Source organism: Drosophila rhopaloa, unplaced genomic scaffold (genome assembly GCF_018152115.1).
Source record: "Drosophila rhopaloa isolate 14029-0021.01 unplaced genomic scaffold, ASM1815211v1 contig_167, whole genome shotgun sequence".
Taxonomy (NCBI): Eukaryota; Metazoa; Arthropoda; class Insecta; order Diptera; family Drosophilidae; genus Drosophila; species Drosophila rhopaloa.
The window spans coordinates 3,942,696-3,961,323 of NW_025335047.1; the positions used below are offsets into that span (position 1 = coordinate 3,942,696).

Genomic DNA, 18,628 nt, shown 5'->3' on the forward strand with positions numbered 1-18,628 from the left:
GCTGTACACCTAAGCGTTTTATAATTTAAGGTGTAGTAAATCATTTATGGTTTTACTCAACTAGGTATTGAATTTTTTAAATATCCTGGAGGAGTTTCCCTTTAATAAGTATAAATTGATCACTGTAAAAATGCATTCGTTGAACAGTACAATTTTGCTCTAGCGATTTTAGAGAAGAAATTAGCGATTTGTTTCCTTTTCCCCAGTGCATGGCACTAATGCATGTACGGAGCTGCAGCCAAATTAGAGCGTAAATCAAATTATATCGATATATCTACCGCGTTATCGATAAGTCCCGCGATGCCCATGGTTGCAAATGAATTTTTGGCGCACGCGAAGCGCTGAGTTCTTGGAAATTGTTGCTAGTTGTTTGGTTAATAATAGCGCAATTGAGCTGGACCGCAGAATGAAACTGAGCACGACTTCGCACTCCGAGATTGAGGGCGAGGGTGCCCAGAGCAATGTGTTGTGTGACTCCGCGTCCGCTCACCTAGCCGCTGATGAAGTGGCTGCGGGAAACGACGGGTCGGTGGCCATCGATGGCGACTATGGCGAAGTCGCAAAGGACGCCGTCAACAGCACAGCAATGCGCCGAATGGTGAAAGCGAATCCCGGTCAGGACGCCGAGGGGGCAGCAGCGGCGGAGGAGTCCGATGCGGAAGTGGAGAACCAACGACAGACGCCAAACCAAAAGCAGCAGCGACTGCCCGTGGTGAACAGTGAGTATAACAATGGCGCAAGATACCCCGCCCTTTGCCGTCCATATGCTAATTTCTCTGCTTTTTGTGTGTGTGATTGTCTGCGCCGCTATAGGGAAACGCGATCTAATTAACTTGCAGTCGGCGCTGAGCCCCAAATACATTGGCTATGCCAACGCCAACTCGCCCACGCCACTTTCCGATTCCGATGATACGATACGCACCACAAGGCGACGCGTCAACCAAGCTGTGTCTCTGAATAACAGCAGTAGTACCTGCGAGACCCTGTATCGCGACAATGCTTCACCAAAGACCACCGGGGGAGGAGTAGGGGGTAGCAGCCAGCTGCTCAGCACCAACACCAAGAACTACATGAGCCCCATCGAGAAGCTGTTGATCAAGAATGGCGCTAGTTCACCCAACAGCACGGGCTTCGAGGCGGACGCCGAGGACCTGGCCATCCGCCCATCCGTTCGCAAGCAGCTCAAGCGCAAAATGAAGCGCACATCCAAATCTAAGGTGTCCATAGACAACGAAGCAGAGACTCTGGAAGAGAAGGCCATAAAAATAGAGCCAAACGATGGGAAAGCCTCCGTGACGGAAGAATCCTTAAAACTTGACACTGAAACTTCTACGATCTCCATTAAATCTGAGACTGAGGCTGATAATGAAGAGGCCATTGAGGTTCCTATAAAGCATGAGGAGGATCTCAGCATGGAAATAGATATAAAACCAGCAGAAAGCACTCCCAGAGTTCTTAGTGAAGAACCTCAAGACTTGGACAACAGTCCTGAGCAACTGACCTTCGCCCTGCCATTGTCCGCCTCTACAGAAGTGAACGTGAAATCTCCGCCCGACTTGAGTTCCAGTGCACTCGGTGCCTCAGTCAAATCCCCCTCCTCTGTGAGCATAGATAGTGCCAAAGGCCTCTCTATAGTCACTGATCCCGGTTGGCCCACTTACCAAGTGGGGGATCTGTTCTGGGGCAAGGTCTTCTCGTACTGCTTCTGGCCATGTATGGTGTGTCCCGATCCGTTTGGCCAGATTGTGGGCAACATGCCGAGTCATCCGCAGCGCTCATCCCTGGATAATGCCACGGTGCCCATCCAGGTGCACGTGCGCTTCTTTGCTGACAACGGACGTCGGAATTGGATCAAGCCGGAGAATCTGCTGACATTCGCCGGACTCAAGGCCTTCGAAGAGCAGCGCGAAGAAGTGCGCATCAAGCACGGACCGAAGAGCGCCAAACACCGTCAGATGATTCCCAAGCGGAACAAGGTCGTCATTTGGCGCCAGGCCATCGAAGAGGCTCAGATCATGACCGAGATCCCTTACTGCGATCGCATCGAAAAGTTCTACCAGATCTACGAAAGCGTCATGTAAGTTAACCAGATTGCCAGCTCCGATTTTTACTGAAGACCAAAATATGAAAGATTAAATGGTATCGCATTTCCTTTTTCAGCACTCTTAACAAACAAAAGCGCAAACGAACCAAGTCTATGATGCAGGACACTTCAGACGTCGGCAGCAGTCTGTACGACTCCACGGACAATCTGCACAACAAGCCAATCACCCAATTGCTGGCCGTGAAGCGGGAGCGTTCAGAGTCGCCCTTCAGTCCGGCTTTCTCGCCCGTGAAGAGCAAAAACGAGAAGCGGGCCAAGCGGCGTAAGTTAAGCGGTGGCACCGAGGCGGATACTGGCATGACAGTGACACCCTCTCAGACAGAAACCAGCTTGGAAAAACACCTTACGCCAGAGAGCTCTTCCCTTTACGAGAACCCCGAATTCGAGCAACTGTTTGCTGCCATAAAGGAATATGTGATGGTGCACCGGTCCGAGGAAAAAGTGGAAAAGGTTCTTCTCGCCGTGGTCACCAATATCTGGTCCCTGAAGCAGATCCAGTTGCGCGACCTCGAACGTGATTTGGCCAGTGGCGAGGTGGAGCAGCCGTTGGGCTCATCGGTGGTGGAGCGCGGCCGTGGTGTGGGCACAATCAAACGTCTCTCGAATCGCCTGAAAACCATGATGATTCGACGCAGCATGACTCCGGTTGTAGCACCTAGTCCAACGCCCGCTCTTTCAGAGCCAGAACGTCGTCTTTCAGAGGCGCCAAAGCCCAAGAAGCCCTTTAACCGGCCCATCGATGAGGTGGTCGAGGACATCTTGCAGCTGGACAGCAAGTACCTCTTCCGTGGGCTTCACCGCGAGCCGGTGTGCAAATACTGCTACCAGGCGGGCTCTGATCTGCAGCGCTGTTCGCGCAATTGCAGCAACTGGTTGCATGCCGACTGCCTAGAACGCAAGGAGACGGGAGCTCCTATGCCCAAGTTCGGCAGTCGTAAGACCACTGTTATCTCACCCACATCCAAGTCGCCGAGTCCCGATGAGGACCACGTAACAGCCGATGTCAAGGTGGATGCCAGCGGCACTGAATTGGTTTGCCACGAGTGCAATATCGGCGAACCGGAAGGCTGTGTCATCTGCCACCAGGTTGAGTCGCCTTCTAATGCTGTACTAGGCTCCCCGATCAAGGAAGAGGAACCCTTAACGACTGCAACCGAAGATAAGCTAATGACCTGCAGTCAGCCACTGTGTGGCAAGCAGTTCCACATAGGCTGCTGCAAATATTGGCCTCAAGCAAATAGCAGCAAAAGCTCGGCCCGTTGCCCGCGGCATGTGTGCCACACTTGCGTTTCTGACGATCCCAGCGGCAAGTTCCAGCAGCTGGGTAGCTCCAAGCTGGCAAAGTGCGTTCGCTGCCCGGCCACCTATCATCAGGACTCCCATTGCATTCCAGCAGGCACACAAATGCTAAACGCTACGCATATAATTTGTCCACGTCACAACATTGCCAAGGCGGATGCGCACGTGAATGTGCTGTGGTGCTACATTTGCGTAAAGGGCGGCGAACTGGTCTGCTGCGAAACGTGCCCAATTGCTGTGCACGCCCACTGCCGAAATATTCCAATCAAGAAGAACGAGAGCTACATCTGCGAGGAATGCGAGAGCGGACGATTACCATTGTACGGTGAGATCGTGTGGGCTAAGTTCAACAACTTCCGATGGTGGCCGGCCATTATACTGCCGCCCACCGAGATACCCAGCAACATCCTAAAGAAAGCCCATGGCGAGAATGACTTTGTCGTGCGATTCTTTGGCACCCACGACCATGGCTGGATTTCGAGGCGTCGCGTTTACCTCTACATTGAGGGGGACACTGGCGATAGCCACAAAACCAAGTCGCAGCTGTTCAGAAACTACACTACCGGCGTGGAGGAGGCGTCGCGGTTCCTGAAGATTATCAAAGCAAGGCGTCAGGAGCAGGCCATCAGACGCCAAAACGGCGCCAAGCTTCATCCGCCGCCATATGTTAGAATCAAGGCAAACAAGGCGGTGCCGCCGGTACGATTCACCCAGAATCTAGAGGATTTAAGTGCCTGTGACTGCCAGCCGAACGACGAGCATCCCTGCGGTCCAGATTCGGGCTGCCTCAATCGCATGCTTTTTAACGAATGCAATCCGGAATATTGCCGGGCTGGCGATCGCTGCGAGAATCAGATGTTTGAGTTGCGCAAATCGCCACGTCTGGAGGTGGTTTACATGAACGAACGGGGATTCGGACTCGTTAACCGAGAGCCCATTGCCGAGGGTGATTTCGTCATCGAGTATGTGGGCGAGGTGATTAACCATGCCGAGTTCCAGCAGCGCATGGAGCAGAAGCAGCGTGATAGGGACGAAAACTACTACTTCTTAGGCGTAGAGAAGGACTTTATAATAGATGCGGGACCAAAGGGTAACTTGGCACGGTTCATGAATCATTCGTGTGAGCCGAACTGCGCTACCCAGAAGTGGACTGTCAACTGCATCCATCGAGTTGGTCTATTTGCCATCAAGGACATTCCTGTGGTATGTTAAAAAATTAATTTTTTAAAATTTATGATAACATTAATTAGGACCTCCATTTTGCTTTTTAGAGATATTTATAGAGATTAATTTATTAACATTTATTCAAACATTTTTCTTTTCAGAACACTGAGCTCACCTTTAATTACTTGTGGGATGATCTAATGAACGACAGCAAAAAGGTCTGTTTCTGCGGAGCAACTCGTTGTTCCGGCGAGATCGGTGGCAAGCTCAGGGACGGCACACTCAAGGTGAGCATGTCAACAAATATCTTATTTTTAATTGGCCTTAAATATATTATTTTAAATCCGATTTTTAGGAAACAAACCCACAGACAAGCAAGGGAAAGAACAGTGCCAAACTGAAGCAGTTGCGTCGTTTAAAAAGTTCCGCTGTTCGCATCCACATTGCGGCTGGCAAGAAAGTTAAAAAGGCTCCCAAGGTTAAACACATTAGTGCCGACGATGAGCCAATAGAACAGATTAAGAAAGAGTAATGAATACCGATTAGATAAAAGCAATAATCGCTCAATCAATCTTTTTTTAAACATTACATTATTGTTGTATTATGTATAATTATTTTTAGCTTGCACATGTATTTATTTCCGAAAATTCACCATTATGTTTAGTAGACAATTTGTCCACCATATGCGCCCTAGACCGATGTTATGAAAATAAAGTGAAAAAATTATTTTGTAAGCCGTTCTATTTGCCTTTATTATAAAATTATAAAGTTTAATCAATCAGTTCAGTATAGATGATATATATTGTATTGTTTTTCGTTTGTCTTGCCGCGCTCAGGCCGCACATAGAAAATGTTGTTTAAATTATACATTAGAAATTTGTTCATATTTCACTGTTTGTCGCTTAGTTACAGTAAAGCTAGCACTTTGGCATATATAAACTCGTATGACTATAAAACTAGACATATCTAAGTCTAAGATCTAGGAGTACGCACTTTAAATCTATGTGGATATGCACTGTACAAGGATAAAAAAAGAGTGAGTGCCAAAAATAAAGCGAGCCCCTTTGGTTAAGGCGTTACGTTAAAGTAACCAGAATTGAATTTTGGTACTATGGCGTCAATCTTCTTGACAATTGTGTTGAGCGACTCCCGAGACATCTCGTAGAGCGTGTTGAGTGAGATCAGGCGCATGCCTTGCTGGTTGCACACCTCGATCACAGACCATTTCTCCAACAGTTTCAGGCAGTTGCGCACGGAGTCCGTTGATATGCTTTCAGCTAAAAATGAAACAGAAAGATAATAAAACCAAATGTAGGGGATGGTCATTAGATCGTTTTTTTTTACCATAGTTGCAGCTGCCGCGCTTGACTTTGCTGCTCAAATCGTTGATCACAAAGCAAATAAATTCCGACTCCAGCATTGAGTTTCGGTGAAGTATCTGCAGGGATTGCGCAACCGTCACATACGTCCAGGCGAAGGGCGCCAGCACCTCGCAGATGTAGCGCTGCTGCTGCAGGGTTTCGCTGGCGAACAACAACTTGGGCTCATCTACTTCGCCGTTGCGCACGTGGAGGTAGTCGTCGTCTTCATCAAGACAGTCAGCCAGGCTGTGGGCCAAGCGCCTGCTTTCCGCTGCGTTTGGCAAATCATCGTCCACCTTTTGTATAAAAATCAATTTATAATTTACTGGGAATAAAGTGAATATAATTTATATACGCTACCGTTTTTGAGCGAACGCAACCACTAATCAAGAGGTCGTCCAACTGTTTGTATAATAAACTCTCCAGTAATTGAGTCGGTTTGTTTAGTATGAACTCGTAGCGATAGATCTGACAGTTCTCCAGGGCGGTCTCTATCAGCTTTTTCCGCGATACACCAGCCTCATTTTTGTTCTCCGTTTCTGGGAGCAGGGAGTGGAAAGTGGCCAACAGTATCGAACTGAGTGCAAAGTGCGGGGTCAGCATGTTGGAGTAGTAGGCCAGCTCAATAAAACTTTCTACTGAATTCACAGCCCTAATCACCAAACGCCCATTCTCATCCCGAGTGCGAGTTACAAGACCTAAACAATTTAAATAAAATTAGAACAAAATTGTACCAAAAAACAGGCTGTTTAGGTACCTGAACCGAGTAAATCACACGCATATGACAGGATATGTGACGATTCCCCGGAAAAACCAATGTCCTTGCAGCCGGATAACGAGTTTCGCAAGTCATCCAGGGCCTCGGCCAGAATTTGTTCTTCGGCGCCGTTTCTAAATCGGGTGAGTAGCAAAAAGGCCAGTGCATTGGTGGACATCACAGAGGTGGCTGCCGCGCAGTCAAAGACCACCTGGCGCGAGATGCTTTCGATGAGATTGCGATGTTCCTCGCACACAACATCGGTGCCGTACAGCGAGGAAGTGGACTGATTGTGCTGCAATGTCCTAAGATAAACATGCGCTTAGTAAAGGAAGATAATAAAATAATGCTAATTGCGGTCTTGGCAGATCATGCATAATTCTTAAAGTAATGATATGAACCCAAATTAAAGAATTGTGAACATCTTTTAGACCTAGCTTTGAGTTGGGTATTGTGCTATAATCTTGAAGTAAGTGTGCGAGAGTACAAGGAGTCGAATAACTGGCATTTGGAAGATATTTAAAGTGTGGATGTGATATACATAGATAAGGATATTCTAAAGAAACAATCAGAAAACCCAAAATGCTCAGAATTTAACACCCTATGCCAGACCTTTGAACACCAATCATAAATCATTTTCTACAGCCTACCTGGCAGCTGGCTTGTAGACCTTGGCAATGTTGCCATCCTCTCGGGCTATCTTGTTGTACGAGTTGACCAGCTCCCGTATCGAGTACGGTTCGTTGAAATCGATGCGCATTAGGCCGTAGTTCGATTTAAGCGCCTTCCAAATACCAGAAATGGCCTTGCTGAAGGACTCGGGTATCTTTTTCTCACCCTTCTGCTCGCGCACAAAATTTCCGTCGACGAGTCGCTCGTAGTTCACGGAGACGGGCACCAGCAGGGCGTCCGGAATGCTGCCGTCCATAAAGGCGTTTACAATCACTGAGAGGATGCCGCCCTTTGGCATGCACGGCTTTCCGGTGCGCGTTCGTCCGCCCTCGATAAAGAACTCCACATTGTGGCCCTGCTTTAAGGCGTGGGTAAGATACAAGTGTAGAGCAGCCCTATACAGCACATCCTTCTTGCCCTCCACTGGATCAATCTTGCGCTTGATAAAGAACGCGCCAAGACCACGCAAAAGTCCTCCAAAAACGGGTATTTGCAGATTATTCCCGGCGGCCACCAGCGGACTTCGTATATCGTTGTTGGTTAGTATCCACGTGACCATGATGTAGTCCAAATGGCTGCGATGCAGCGGCACAAAGATCAACGGGGTTCCTGGCGATCGCTCTGTGGCTGTCTTGAGCATCTCGATCTGCTTGGTGTTGGTCACGACGCCGGAGAGAAAGCATGGAAGCAATTTGTACAGAATCCAGGAGGTGAAGGCCAGCAGGCCGTTGTTTAGGGTGGAGCCCATGTCCTTTAGAATGCTGATGGCGCGCTGCTCCTGCTTGCGCAGAATGTTCTGGTAGGATATGCCCACTTTCTCGTCCTCCTCCTCCTGTCCCTCTTGATCCCCACTGGCGCTGCGCGTGAGCAGTCGATGGCCATTTTTGGCATACCGCTGCTCCCTGAGCGACTGCTCGGCGGCCTGTTTAATAGCGTGCTTCAGCACAACATCGTTGTGCACGATCTCGGTGACCTGGGGGATACAGGTGAAGGTTATGCCGGGTTATAAGATGTTAATGAAGGTCACCAACCTGTCGGTACTCGAACTTCTCGCTGCGCACCACCTGAGCAACATATGGAAAGAGCACGCCCCAGTCGAGGAGCTTTTTGAAGGGCTTCTGACCGGACTGCGGGGTCAGCTCCAACATGTTCTGCGTCCCGATGCCATGGGCGACGGAATTCTGCGTCTTGGGGTCCTGCAAAGAAACGATCATAAAGAATCTTTGATTGTGATGCAACTGGCATACATATAGACAATATGTGGACAAATCCAAAAAATACCTCGAACCAGCCGCGAGCATGAAACTCCTTCAGCGTCATTTTACCTTTGAGATTTCACTATTCTTCGCACTTTAAACTATATTAGATTCAGAATTTTCGCATTTGCTACATGCGCCCGGCTTTTTTCGCAGAAAATCGGCGGCCGATAGATCCTGTTAGCTTTCAGGACTGTTATCGATTGGCAGGACGAGGTGGCAACGCCGCGGAAATTCAAATTTAATTATGGTCACTTATTTTTCAAAGATTATGATTTTTGAAAATATTTTAGTCGTCTTTTTGAGCTCTTTTTGTGACTTGAATAAAAATAAATACTTTAAACTTGAAGAGTATCAAAGAGTTTTTAATTGCAAAACATAAAACTTCTCAACGATTTAGATCTTTAAAAAATACATGAACCACTTTGGGGACTTTGACAGAATTGCAATCGCAGATTCACAATTCATTGAGTGGAAATATTTTCTTATCGCTATACTAGACACTCCCTGCAATTGCGTCAGAGCGTGTACTATGTTTGTATATTGTCGATTGGGTTAACGTTAATGGAGACGATGAGTGCCTGATAGGCCGGGAAACTTACATTGGATGATCGCAAAGTGACCAGGAGATCGCTGCGAATGCTGTTGATCTTGCTGAGGTAGCTCGTCCGGTAGCTCAGATTCAGGTTGGGAAACAGGCCAGCGATGATAACGGGTGCCCTGCAATCGGAATCAGATTGGAAACGCGTTACAATCAATCAGTATCAATAAAATGCAGTACGACTGTCGTGGGTGGTGCTCAAATCAGGAGCACGCAATTTAAAATACAACACCTCTTCGATTAAAATTTGACCACTTAAGAGGTATACAGTCCAACTTCGCAAGAGTTCAATAGCCCAGCGAATTAATCGGCAAATGTATTTATATATTTTTATATAAAAAACGGTGTAGGTTTTAAAGTAGTGGTTGCTACTGATAAGTGTTTAGTTGCTCATAAAATATGGCACAGAAATGAACTTTGAGCGTGCTTTGTATGGCGGAGTCATCATCATTGCTCGAAAATCAGCTGACATGTGCACAGGCTAAATCATTTGGCTTTTCCCGAACATTACTTAAAAAAACATAAACAAAGTTTATTTGTTTTTTTGAATTTGAACTGCTATTTTAGTAATGATATTTTAAGTGGTTTTGAGTTTATATACCGTATGTAAATTGTATGTAAATGACATATTTATTAAATTGTAGTTCTTAGTTTAACTTAAATACTCCAACAACCATATTTAACATATTTATCTGTTTAATTTTTTCAACAAAAAATCATTACATCAGCGTTCGTTCTGGAATTGCTTTAAAAGCACGTTCTCTTTCTATTTAGTTTTTTAAATTCCACAATGGTTTCTTTATGCTGAATTATTTTGTAACGAAACCCATTATTGATTTGACAACTTGCAAACGGAAAATATGTAAAAGTTTTATGGTTTTCATAAAATTCCACTAAATTTATAAATTGGAAGCTTATTTAACGCTTAAGTTTTTTGTTTAGGAAATCGTAACCATATGATATTTAACACTAAACAGTGACTCAACCCTTTTCTGTTTTTATGTTCACTGTTAAGAGTGTTTAAAGTAGTAAAACCAGAGTGGCCAGACCACTAAGGATAAGATCCGTTAGATTTATCAGACGCTAAAACACTGCTGTTTAATGTGCATAAACTTTAAATTTGCTAGGAAAACAATATTGCTTAATTATGTTTCGAATGCATTGCAACAAGTGCTTTTGTCACCGCAGTAAAGATCCGACGATGGTCTTCAACATGACGAGATGCCAGCACGTAATTTGCAAGACTTGTGTGACAGAATCCTCGTCAGAAAAAAAATGTCCAATTTGCAAGCAGGAGCTTCATTCGATACCCATCAACGGGAATTTGCCCCGTGGCGTGGCCTGCTACTTCGAGGATCCTCTTCAATTCCTGGGGCTCTACCGCAAGATCAGCAAGTTTCAGACCGACCAGCGAGCATCGGACAACCTGGGATTCTACCGACAGATGCAGGAGCACGAGAAGAACAAACTCCGACTGGAGGGCTTCTGCAAAATGGAGGCACAGATTAACCAGCAGATCGAAATGGAGAAGAAGCGGATCGACGAGCTGCGCGCTTACATCTCCTACCACGAGGAAGCGGTTCAGAAAACTAGGCGGCGCAGCATGGATGATCAATCCCAAACCAGGGACTTCCAAAAGCCCCAAAGCAAACAGAGGCGTCGTGGCGTACGGCCACGGACACCCTCCATTAGCACAACGGACAACAGCCAGTCGGATGACGTATCCTTTTTGGACTCGGATACAGATTTTCCGGCGATATGCAATCCGCGCAAGAAAAGCTTCAGCGAGGATATTGAGGAGTTCCATATTTAATCATTTAAAATCCTTTCCACAAAACATATTAAACTGTTTAATGTTTCTCCCGTAGGATTCCCGTCAATGAGAAAATTGCGAAGAATAGTTTTAGAACAAATTCAGTTTTCTTTAATTTCGGTAAGTGTTAAGGATTTTCATATTTAATTACATTTCTATATTTTATTATAGATGGGGGATCGCGCAAAAAACCGTTGACAGAAAAATTAAACAGTTTCATAATTAATCATTATTTATTTATATATTTTCTTTGTACTAGGGATTTGAAATTAAATCTAAAATTTAATTTGTACTGAAAAATATTCGATATTTTCTCATTGGCTTGGGTCTAATCTCGTCGTTTAAGAAAGTGACCCCCTTTATGAAAAAAGTTACGGATTCTCATAATTAATCACTTTATATTGTGTATTTTGGGTGAGGGTATAACATTTTCTCATGTTTTTTTAAATTTAAATTAAAAAACGTTGGTAGATATTAATCTACAATGAAATACAACTTTAATATGTTTAAGCTTTAACGTGAAATGGATTGATTAACTTTGAGAATATTTAGTAGAACAACCTAGATCATTAAATTTTAGGATTAAATATACATATGTCAATTCAACTAATCTATATTGCTAAGCTATAGAGAATCGTGAACTCTAACGAAATGCTATTTTTAAAAACTTATGAATAACAAGTAGAGGTGTAAGCTGCTCTATCAGCATTTCTTAAAGAATCGCCTTAAATCTTAAAATAAAGTTAGTTAAGCATCATCCGATATCCTACTACCAAAAATTAAGAAGGGAGATTTTAATAGAGATCATCAATATTATTTAATCAATTTTAAGTCAATACAAGCAATCTGTATACTAATCTTAGAGTGGATTGAGCAATCATCGCGAGCAGTGGAAAAGTTTCGCTGTTTCAGGCACTTGAAACTTGTATTCTTCTTGTATTCTTCTTGTGGGATTGAACGTGTTATTTAGAGGTCTAGGCCATATATGTATTTTAATGACCGACCGATACGAGATGAGAACCACGCTTTCTTTGTAGCCCCAAAGTGGTCGAAATCCAGGGAGATTACGGAAATAGCAAGTGGGAAATCTTAATCAGATATTTAGGTGCAAATTTAACAGGGGCAATCGTACCGATAATTGTTGCCAAGAATGATTTGCGGGCGAAATGGGTGGGTGGGGCCATTAGTGGTTATCTCTGAGTGCACCATCAGAAATTGCGCCTTGCAAAGGGAGCACTTGTTGGGTGGGTGGGAGTGCGGTAGAAAGTATTATTGCTAGGGTAAACAAAAACACTATTGACGTCACTGAACCTGAACCGATGACCTCAAGGCAGCCTCCCAGTGTAAGTTAGCACGTGGATGATAAGCGGAAATCTACCAATTTACATTCCACAAAGGTCCAAGTGCATAAGTGGACAAAGGGCTATTGTGAGTCATGGCCAATGGAGCAACCACCTGTGCGATCGACAACAAAACAAAGCATAACTACAGTCGGACCTATCTAAAATGTTCGACTCACTGCCGTGGAAAATGGTTATCTTTTGGATGATGTATAGTACCTACACAGTGAAGTAAAATCTAAAATCTTCAAATGTTTTTTCTATATTTAAGTTTTATTTGTGTTATAATGAATGACATTTCAACTTTTATTCTCAAGTTTTATGGTAGTTTTACGTTTTTTCTAATATTTCAATTTTTGTTCACTGTCAGAAATGAGAAAAAAGAGTAGATGGTTATCAAAATAACCTTTAATCTTATCGTGTCTTGATATATTTATTTAACTGATTGAAACTGGAGATAAAAACACTCAAAATAAGTAAAAACGCATTTAATCGAACTATTTTTAAAACATTTATTATCACTGTTATAATCGGGATCATAAGTAAGGAAAAACAACATGTGGTAGTCAATTAGTCTTCATAATTAAACATACATATATTTCTGTGTGATCACTGTTTATAATTTTAATATAAAATATAATTTAATCAAACTTGGAGTCGCAAAAAGAAAGCTCAATAGAATAAGACATGCCTAATTGATCTATCCTTTCTTGTACTAGAAAAGTAATCTTGATCATAAAAAGTGAAACAAACAAAGATAACAAATAATCCACATCTGCTGACCGATTTTGGCAACACTTACGTATTATAACCCCGATTAAAAAGTGGTGCAACTTTTGCGCGATTCAAAGCTTGGTACTTTCGACTTGGGGAAGTACCACTGTGGCTCATTTAGAATGCATTGGATAACTTGCGAGTGCGCGTCTAAAAATAACGGCTCTTCTTCCTCGGCGGCGTTACTCGAACTTGGAGGTTGGGGGAGGCATACTTATACTATACATGATATGCTACACTCGGTTTATGGGTGCCCGCAAGGCGAGATTTATTTGGCTTCCATCTACGCCCATTTGTACTCACCTCGTCTTGGCGAATATATAGTAGACAATAAGGGCAACTGATGCAATCTCGATGCCGCCGAGCAAAGAAATCTCGGCGACGCGCTGTGCAAAGTTCAGGACGGTCGTCAACATGGCTTGGCGATTATGTTGGACTGGGTACTAGGTAGTAGGTACTGGTGCTGAATGATGCTCCGGCATCAGCCGGCGGGCAAGTGATCGGAAGTGCTCTCCAAATCGTCTATTCGACCCTGATGCTTAAACGCGAACAGAGCGACCCTTTTAGTGGCAGCGACTAGTAGTACTATTGCAAAGCCGAACGGAGAAAAAAATATGAAAAATGGAGACGGCAGCGCATCAAAAACGCTCCAGCCTTCTCTCTTTCAGATGCTGATAGCCGTCGCTCTCGCTCTCTCCTCTCTGGCCGATCGGTGGTGGCTATATATTATTGCGTTCTACTCAATATAACCAGACATCGGTCGCGACCCGCACATAGAAAATATCGTATGATCCGAGGTTTGAGATTTGCGCGCAGATAGCATCTACACTTTTTCGGCAAGCGAAGCCCATGAAAAAGTGGTTAAAAATTGTACTTGGTTCAAAAACCGGTTTACTGCAAGTACTGGTCGCGAAATTACATCAGTTAATTGGATCAAATATATCCTTTATTCTTGCGCTGTCTTTGTTTTTTAATTTTTTATACGACGCGCAGTGGAGATGCGGTTTATTCGCGATTCGTAGAACCTCGCGACTCGAGCGTCCACAGTGGAATAACAGCGACGGCGACGCTCCACGTTTAATTAAATGCCAATTAACGTGTGACAATAAACATATGTATGTACGGCGAACCCGTACGAAGACCACGATCGGCGGCAGAACGAAGATAACAAAAGCGACAGCCACCACATCTGCTGTTATCAGCGGGAGCAACTCGAGTGATAGTGGATCGCTCGGGGAGACGATCAAAAAGAGAGCCATATTCTAAATGTGCCTAAAACTAAGAGTTTAATGAGCATTACTGTCGCACTCTATTATATGTATTATGAATAAAATTCATACAACGTTTGTGGTTTATTATAATATAAAAGTGTGTGTCAGCTCTACTCGGGGGAAAGAGTAAGTTTACTTCTTGGCCGCTGGCTTCTTGGGGGCGACCTTCTTCTTGCGGGCGGCCAGGAGCTTGGCGCGGTTGGCCGCGGCCTTGGTGGCCACGTTGGCGAAGTGCGACTTGGCCAGCTCGACGTTCTGCTTCTTGGCCTTGGCCAGCACCTTGGCGACGGTGCGCTTCTCGGCGGCGAGGGCGGCACGACGCTTCAGGACCTCGGCGTACGGGTTCAGCTTGACCAGCTGGCGCACGTTGGTCAGGGGGTTGAGGCGGCGCACGCTGCGGAACACACGCTTGCGGGGATCGCGCAACACCTTGCGGATCTCCTCAGACTTGAGCAGACGCGACAGATCGGTGTTGGCCATCTTGGGCTGGGGCAGGTTGTAGCCCTTCTTCAAGGTGGATGGCTTCTTCCAGGTGCCGAACAGATCGTTCAGGCGGGCGAACGCCGACTCGGTCCAGATGACAAAGCGACCGACATGACCGCCGGGGGCCAGCTTCAGCAGATTGAGCTTGTCCACGTTGATGGTCTCAATGCCGGGGATGTTGCGGAAGGCCTTGCGCAGACCCTCGTCCTTGTCGTAGACCACCAGGGGACCACGGCGAGCGATGCGGCGACGGTCGCGCATGGTACCACGGCCAGCACGGAAACGCTGCGACTTGTACACCTGTGGAGTGAATGGGAAATGGGTATAAATTATTATTATTTTGTAAACATCTATTAAGAAATAGGAACTTAAGATTATACAGCTACACACTTTTAATTTTTACGCAAGTCAATAAATTGTAAGTATTTATGCATTTCCTAAAATGTAATACACTGCGATACAGCAGTTTATTTCCCTTAACTAATTATAGAAAATCCAAGTCAACAAAACTAAAAGTGTAAAAACAGAGAGCTTTCTACGAAAACAATTTTTAGGCATATGTACAAAACAACAAATAAAATATAAGTTCTAAATGTATATAAAAATAAGACCTTAAGACATGCTTATTAAAAGGTAAACAAATGTAGCTCTTCCGTTACCGCGATGGAAACCGTGGATCAGGTTTCAATCGCAACGCCTAGAAGAGCCTTTTATCTGGCAACGCAGGAATGCTTCGCAAACATCTGATCACTATTAAGTAGCCAGTTGCTTACACGCCGCCGCTAATGATTTGAACAGTAAAATAAATCTTGCGTTAAAATAACACTGAACTCATAAATTATTAATCATTAATTAAAACAACTACATATTGCTAGCAAATCTATCTGTTTGGTTTGAAGAGCCTTTTCTTTCTATCAGAAGTTTAAAATACGAAAAACGTGTTTACGAGAACGAAATATCCCAAATCCACGCGTTTTGTTCGAATAGTCGAAATATATATATGATTATTAAAGGTCAAACACTTTCTAATAAGTGCCTAAAAGAGTGTGCATACCCTTGCAGGTATTAAACGTGACTCACCTTCTGGATGTCAGCCCAGATCTTCAGGCGACGCAGGAAGATGACGGCCTGCTTGGTCTTCTGGACCTTCTGCACCTCATCGGAGACGACCAGGGGGAACTCGGAGACACCGTCGATGACATGGCCCTTGGACTGGACCAGAGCGGGCACTCCGGATGCGGCGATGGCCGACACCAAAGCGTAGCGGCGCTGGTTGACATTCACCTTGCGGTGCCAGCGACGGTAGGTCTTGGTGGGGGCGAACATGCGTCCACCACGGCACATGTTGCCGAAGGCTCCCTGGCCGGAACGGTGGGTACCACCACCACGGACACGGGGAATACGGGCCACGGCACGACCAGTGCCCCAGGATTCGGCGGAGGTCTGGTGACCTGAGAAATACAATTAAGCCGGATTAGCCTTATTGTTTATAAGGGCTACTATATAGACTACTTACCAGCCAGCTCGCTGACGGCGTAGGCCTGACGGTTGTTGCGACGGAGCAGCTGGTGCACATCGTTGACCACATCCGGACGGATGGGCGCCTTGAACACCGCCGGCAGGCAGATGTTCTTGTCCTTGGCTGGCTCGTTCTTTTCCGTGTACACGGAGACCAATGGCCTGGCGTTGCCTAAGCTCTGTTGGAGATAAATTAATTTAGTTTACTTTTCACATCACAAAACACAACATCCGCGTTTCGCCACCGCCGCACATTCCAAACACGTGGAGGTTAGGGCGACACTTTTTCACTATTTTCTTGCCGTTTCGTGTGTTAAATCCAATGTTTTGGTTTCGGCGGCGGTAGCGGGGTGTGTTAAGGTTCATTTCTCACCATTTTCGTTGATTTTCAAACCCAATGAAAGGTGTTAAATATTCTGCAAACGCAGATTCCGTCCTCTTTTTATTAAGAAGAACGAAGAAAGAAGGAGAGTTGCCGGAAATGGCTGAAAAGTGCTGCGAAACGCGTTCGGAGAGGCAGGGTTGCATTCGCTAACAGTGGCTAGTGTCAAGATAACAGGGGAATTTGACGTTGCACAATACTAGGTTTGAGCTCTGTTAACAATATGGTTTTGTTTATTTGTTGATATTTTATGAATTAAAACTTGTATAAATATCTGCTTAATACAAAATTGCAGTATTTTAAATCCATTAATTGAATTTTTGAATTTTGGGTTAAAAAAAATTAACGCTGCAAAGAAAACTATAGCAGATTTGTTTCAACATATTAATGTATAGATAGATAGATATACAAATTATTTGTTTTTATACTGCAACTTAACTAACTATATATAATACAAAAACATATATATGCACTTACAAAATTCAGTTTTTAGAGAGCTTATTTAGAGTAAACCAGTTTTTAAATATTGTAAGTTAATAAATAATTTATTTAACAGTTTTAATAACATTTTTCTGGCTTTTTTTTTAAATTACATTTTGGCAATAAAAAAGCTAGAAAGTTACCTCTGCCGTTATTTCTGAGCGGCTTATGGCATTTATTTTTGTTTACTTGTGGTAAAATTTGTAAGAACTTTAAAAATAATTATAAATAATGGCTGGCGAAGTTATTGTGGATGCATTGCCCTATATAGATCATGGATATGATGATGTCGGCGTCAGGGAGTCGGTAAGTTCATTAAACTAGTTTTTAGTGTTCCTGATTTGGTTAAAGGAATGATAAATGTAAATAAAATGTTTCCATGCTCTTCTCAAGGCCCTTGCCATGGTGGAGGAGGAATGCCGTCGGTATCGCCCCACCAAGAACTACCTGGATCACCTGCCCCTTCCCGCCACCTCGCCATTTGAGACTCCTCTGATGGTCAATGAGTTCGAGCGGATCCAGAACCGACTGCCCATGGAGACACTCTCGATGAAGCGCTATGAACTCCCGCCGCCACCGTCTGGAAAGCTTTCCGAGGTGTCCGCCTGGCAGGAGGCCATCGAGAACTCTATGGCTCAACTGGAGCACCAGTGGGTGAGATCCCTCAACCTGGAACTGATGCTCGACTACGGCACGGAGGCGTGGAAGTCCTACCTGGAGGTCTTTACCGCCATGCAAGCGAAGGCGCAGCTGCAGCTGCAGCAGCTGAAGAAGGACATCCAGGACGTCAACTGGCAGCGCAAACAGGCGCAGACGCAGGCCGGCGAGAGATTGCGTTCCTTGGAGGCCCACTGGGTGCTGCTGGTGTCCAAGAACTACGAAATAGAGACGGAGTGCGTCGAGCTGGAGAAGCTCGTCCACGCCGCCCGTCAGAAGCTACAGAGCGTGGCTCCTGAACCCAGTGCCAATGACACTGCTCCCACGCCGGAGCATACGAATGGATTTGACCAGGAAGATTTGGTCGAGAGCAATGGCAGCAGTTCCAGCAATAGTAACAGCAATCCAGAGCAAGAGGGCGAAGGTGCTGCAGTTGCAGATGTAGTAAATGAGGAGGAGAAAGTGGAGGCCCAGGATGAATCCTCTAATGAATCAACGTAAATGTAGGCTATTTACTGAGTCCTGATAACAAGTAACATGAGTATTGACGATTGTAACTTAATAAATAAGATTAAATATGGCATATGGAATTTTTTTATTTATTTGAATCGGTCGATATACCCTAACTAAAAAAAATTAGTGGAAATGTTCTACTTAGTGAGATATTAAGGCAATGCAATTAAAGTATTGAAGTAT

General features: G+C 44.8%; 5 protein-coding genes across 6 annotated transcripts; 3 read left to right on the plus strand and 2 right to left on the minus strand.

Annotated features, from left to right (window-relative positions):
• The first annotated feature begins 303 nt into the window (after positions 1–303).
• Positions 304–5,301, plus strand: LOC108047417 (probable histone-lysine N-methyltransferase Mes-4). The gene is made up of 5 exons (XM_017127578.2): positions 304–719; positions 814–2,077; positions 2,161–4,606; positions 4,729–4,854; positions 4,923–5,301. The coding sequence occupies exons 1-5, from the start codon at positions 317–319 to the stop codon at positions 5,097–5,099; spliced, it is 4,416 nt and encodes a 1,471-aa protein (XP_016983067.1). The 5' UTR covers positions 304–316; the 3' UTR covers positions 5,100–5,301.
• On the minus strand, positions 5,291–14,314 carry LOC108047419 (glycerol-3-phosphate acyltransferase 1, mitochondrial). Of its 2 annotated transcripts, XM_017127579.2 has the most exons (8): positions 13,445–14,314; positions 9,216–9,333; positions 8,389–8,553; positions 7,336–8,330; positions 6,686–6,990; positions 6,289–6,626; positions 5,912–6,224; positions 5,291–5,844 (listed from the first exon to the last, which is right to left on the minus strand). In XM_017127579.2, exons 1-8 carry the CDS (start codon positions 13,555–13,557, stop codon positions 5,636–5,638), a joined length of 2,556 nt encoding a protein of 851 aa, XP_016983068.1. In that variant the 5' UTR covers positions 13,558–14,314; the 3' UTR covers positions 5,291–5,635. The 2 variants fall into 2 exon arrangements, with proteins under 2 accessions (XP_016983068.1, XP_016983069.1); XM_017127580.2 differs by lacking the exons at positions 9,216–9,333; positions 13,445–14,314 and adding an exon at positions 8,639–8,776.
• Positions 9,359–11,868, plus strand: LOC108047421 (RING finger protein nenya). Its single transcript, XM_017127583.2, has one exon. It carries the CDS (start codon positions 10,362–10,364, stop codon positions 11,025–11,027), a length of 666 nt encoding a protein of 221 aa, XP_016983072.1. The 5' UTR covers positions 9,359–10,361; the 3' UTR covers positions 11,028–11,868.
• Positions 14,315–14,437: 123 nt separating the features above from the next.
• On the minus strand, positions 14,438–16,919 carry LOC108047420 (60S ribosomal protein L4). Its single transcript, XM_017127581.2, has 4 exons — positions 16,787–16,919; positions 16,412–16,592; positions 15,976–16,346; positions 14,438–15,195 (listed from the first exon to the last, which is right to left on the minus strand). Exons 1-4 carry the CDS (start codon positions 16,787–16,789, stop codon positions 14,545–14,547), a joined length of 1,206 nt encoding a protein of 401 aa, XP_016983070.1. The 5' UTR covers positions 16,790–16,919; the 3' UTR covers positions 14,438–14,544.
• Positions 16,920–17,452: 533 nt separating this feature from the next.
• LOC108047398 (pre-mRNA-splicing factor SPF27) lies at positions 17,453–18,515 on the plus strand. Its single transcript, XM_017127553.1, has 2 exons — positions 17,453–17,581; positions 17,669–18,515. Exons 1-2 carry the CDS (start codon positions 17,507–17,509, stop codon positions 18,431–18,433), a joined length of 840 nt encoding a protein of 279 aa, XP_016983042.1. The 5' UTR covers positions 17,453–17,506; the 3' UTR covers positions 18,434–18,515.
• The last annotated feature ends 113 nt before the right edge of the window (positions 18,516–18,628 follow it).

Excerpts from the sequence above, each read along its gene's own strand:
- LOC108047417 (XM_017127578.2), top strand. The coding sequence starts at position 317 with ATGAATTTTTGGCGCACGCGAAGCGCTGAGTTCTTGGAAATTGTTGCT. Across the intron at positions 2,078-2,160 it reads CAGATCTACGAAAGCGTCAT|CACTCTTAACAAACAAAAGC; the intron begins GTAAGTTAACCA and ends TTCCTTTTTCAG. Across the intron at positions 4,607-4,728 it reads CCATCAAGGACATTCCTGTG|AACACTGAGCTCACCTTTAA; the intron begins GTATGTTAAAAA and ends TTTTCTTTTCAG.
- LOC108047421 (XM_017127583.2), top strand. The coding sequence starts at position 10,362 with ATGTTTCGAATGCATTGCAACAAGTGCTTTTGTCACCGCAGTAAAGAT.
- LOC108047419 (XM_017127579.2), bottom strand. The coding sequence starts at position 13,557 with ATGTTGACGACCGTCCTGAACTTTGCACAGCGCGTCGCCGAGATTTCT. Across the intron at positions 8,331-8,388 it reads AGAAGTTCGAGTACCGACAG|GTCACCGAGATCGTGCACAA; the intron begins GTTGGTGACCTT and ends TGTATCCCCCAG. Across the intron at positions 6,991-7,335 it reads GTCTACAAGCCAGCTGCCAG|GACATTGCAGCACAATCAGT; the intron begins GTAGGCTGTAGA and ends TGTTTATCTTAG.
- LOC108047420 (XM_017127581.2), bottom strand. Across the intron at positions 16,347-16,411 it reads CGCCGTCAGCGAGCTGGCTG|GTCACCAGACCTCCGCCGAA; the intron begins GTAAGTAGTCTA and ends TGTATTTCTCAG. Across the intron at positions 15,196-15,975 it reads TCTGGGCTGACATCCAGAAG|GTGTACAAGTCGCAGCGTTT; the intron begins GTGAGTCACGTT and ends TTCACTCCACAG.
- LOC108047398 (XM_017127553.1), top strand. The coding sequence starts at position 17,507 with ATGGCTGGCGAAGTTATTGTGGATGCATTGCCCTATATAGATCATGGA. Across the intron at positions 17,582-17,668 it reads ATGTCGGCGTCAGGGAGTCG|GCCCTTGCCATGGTGGAGGA; the intron begins GTAAGTTCATTA and ends GCTCTTCTCAAG.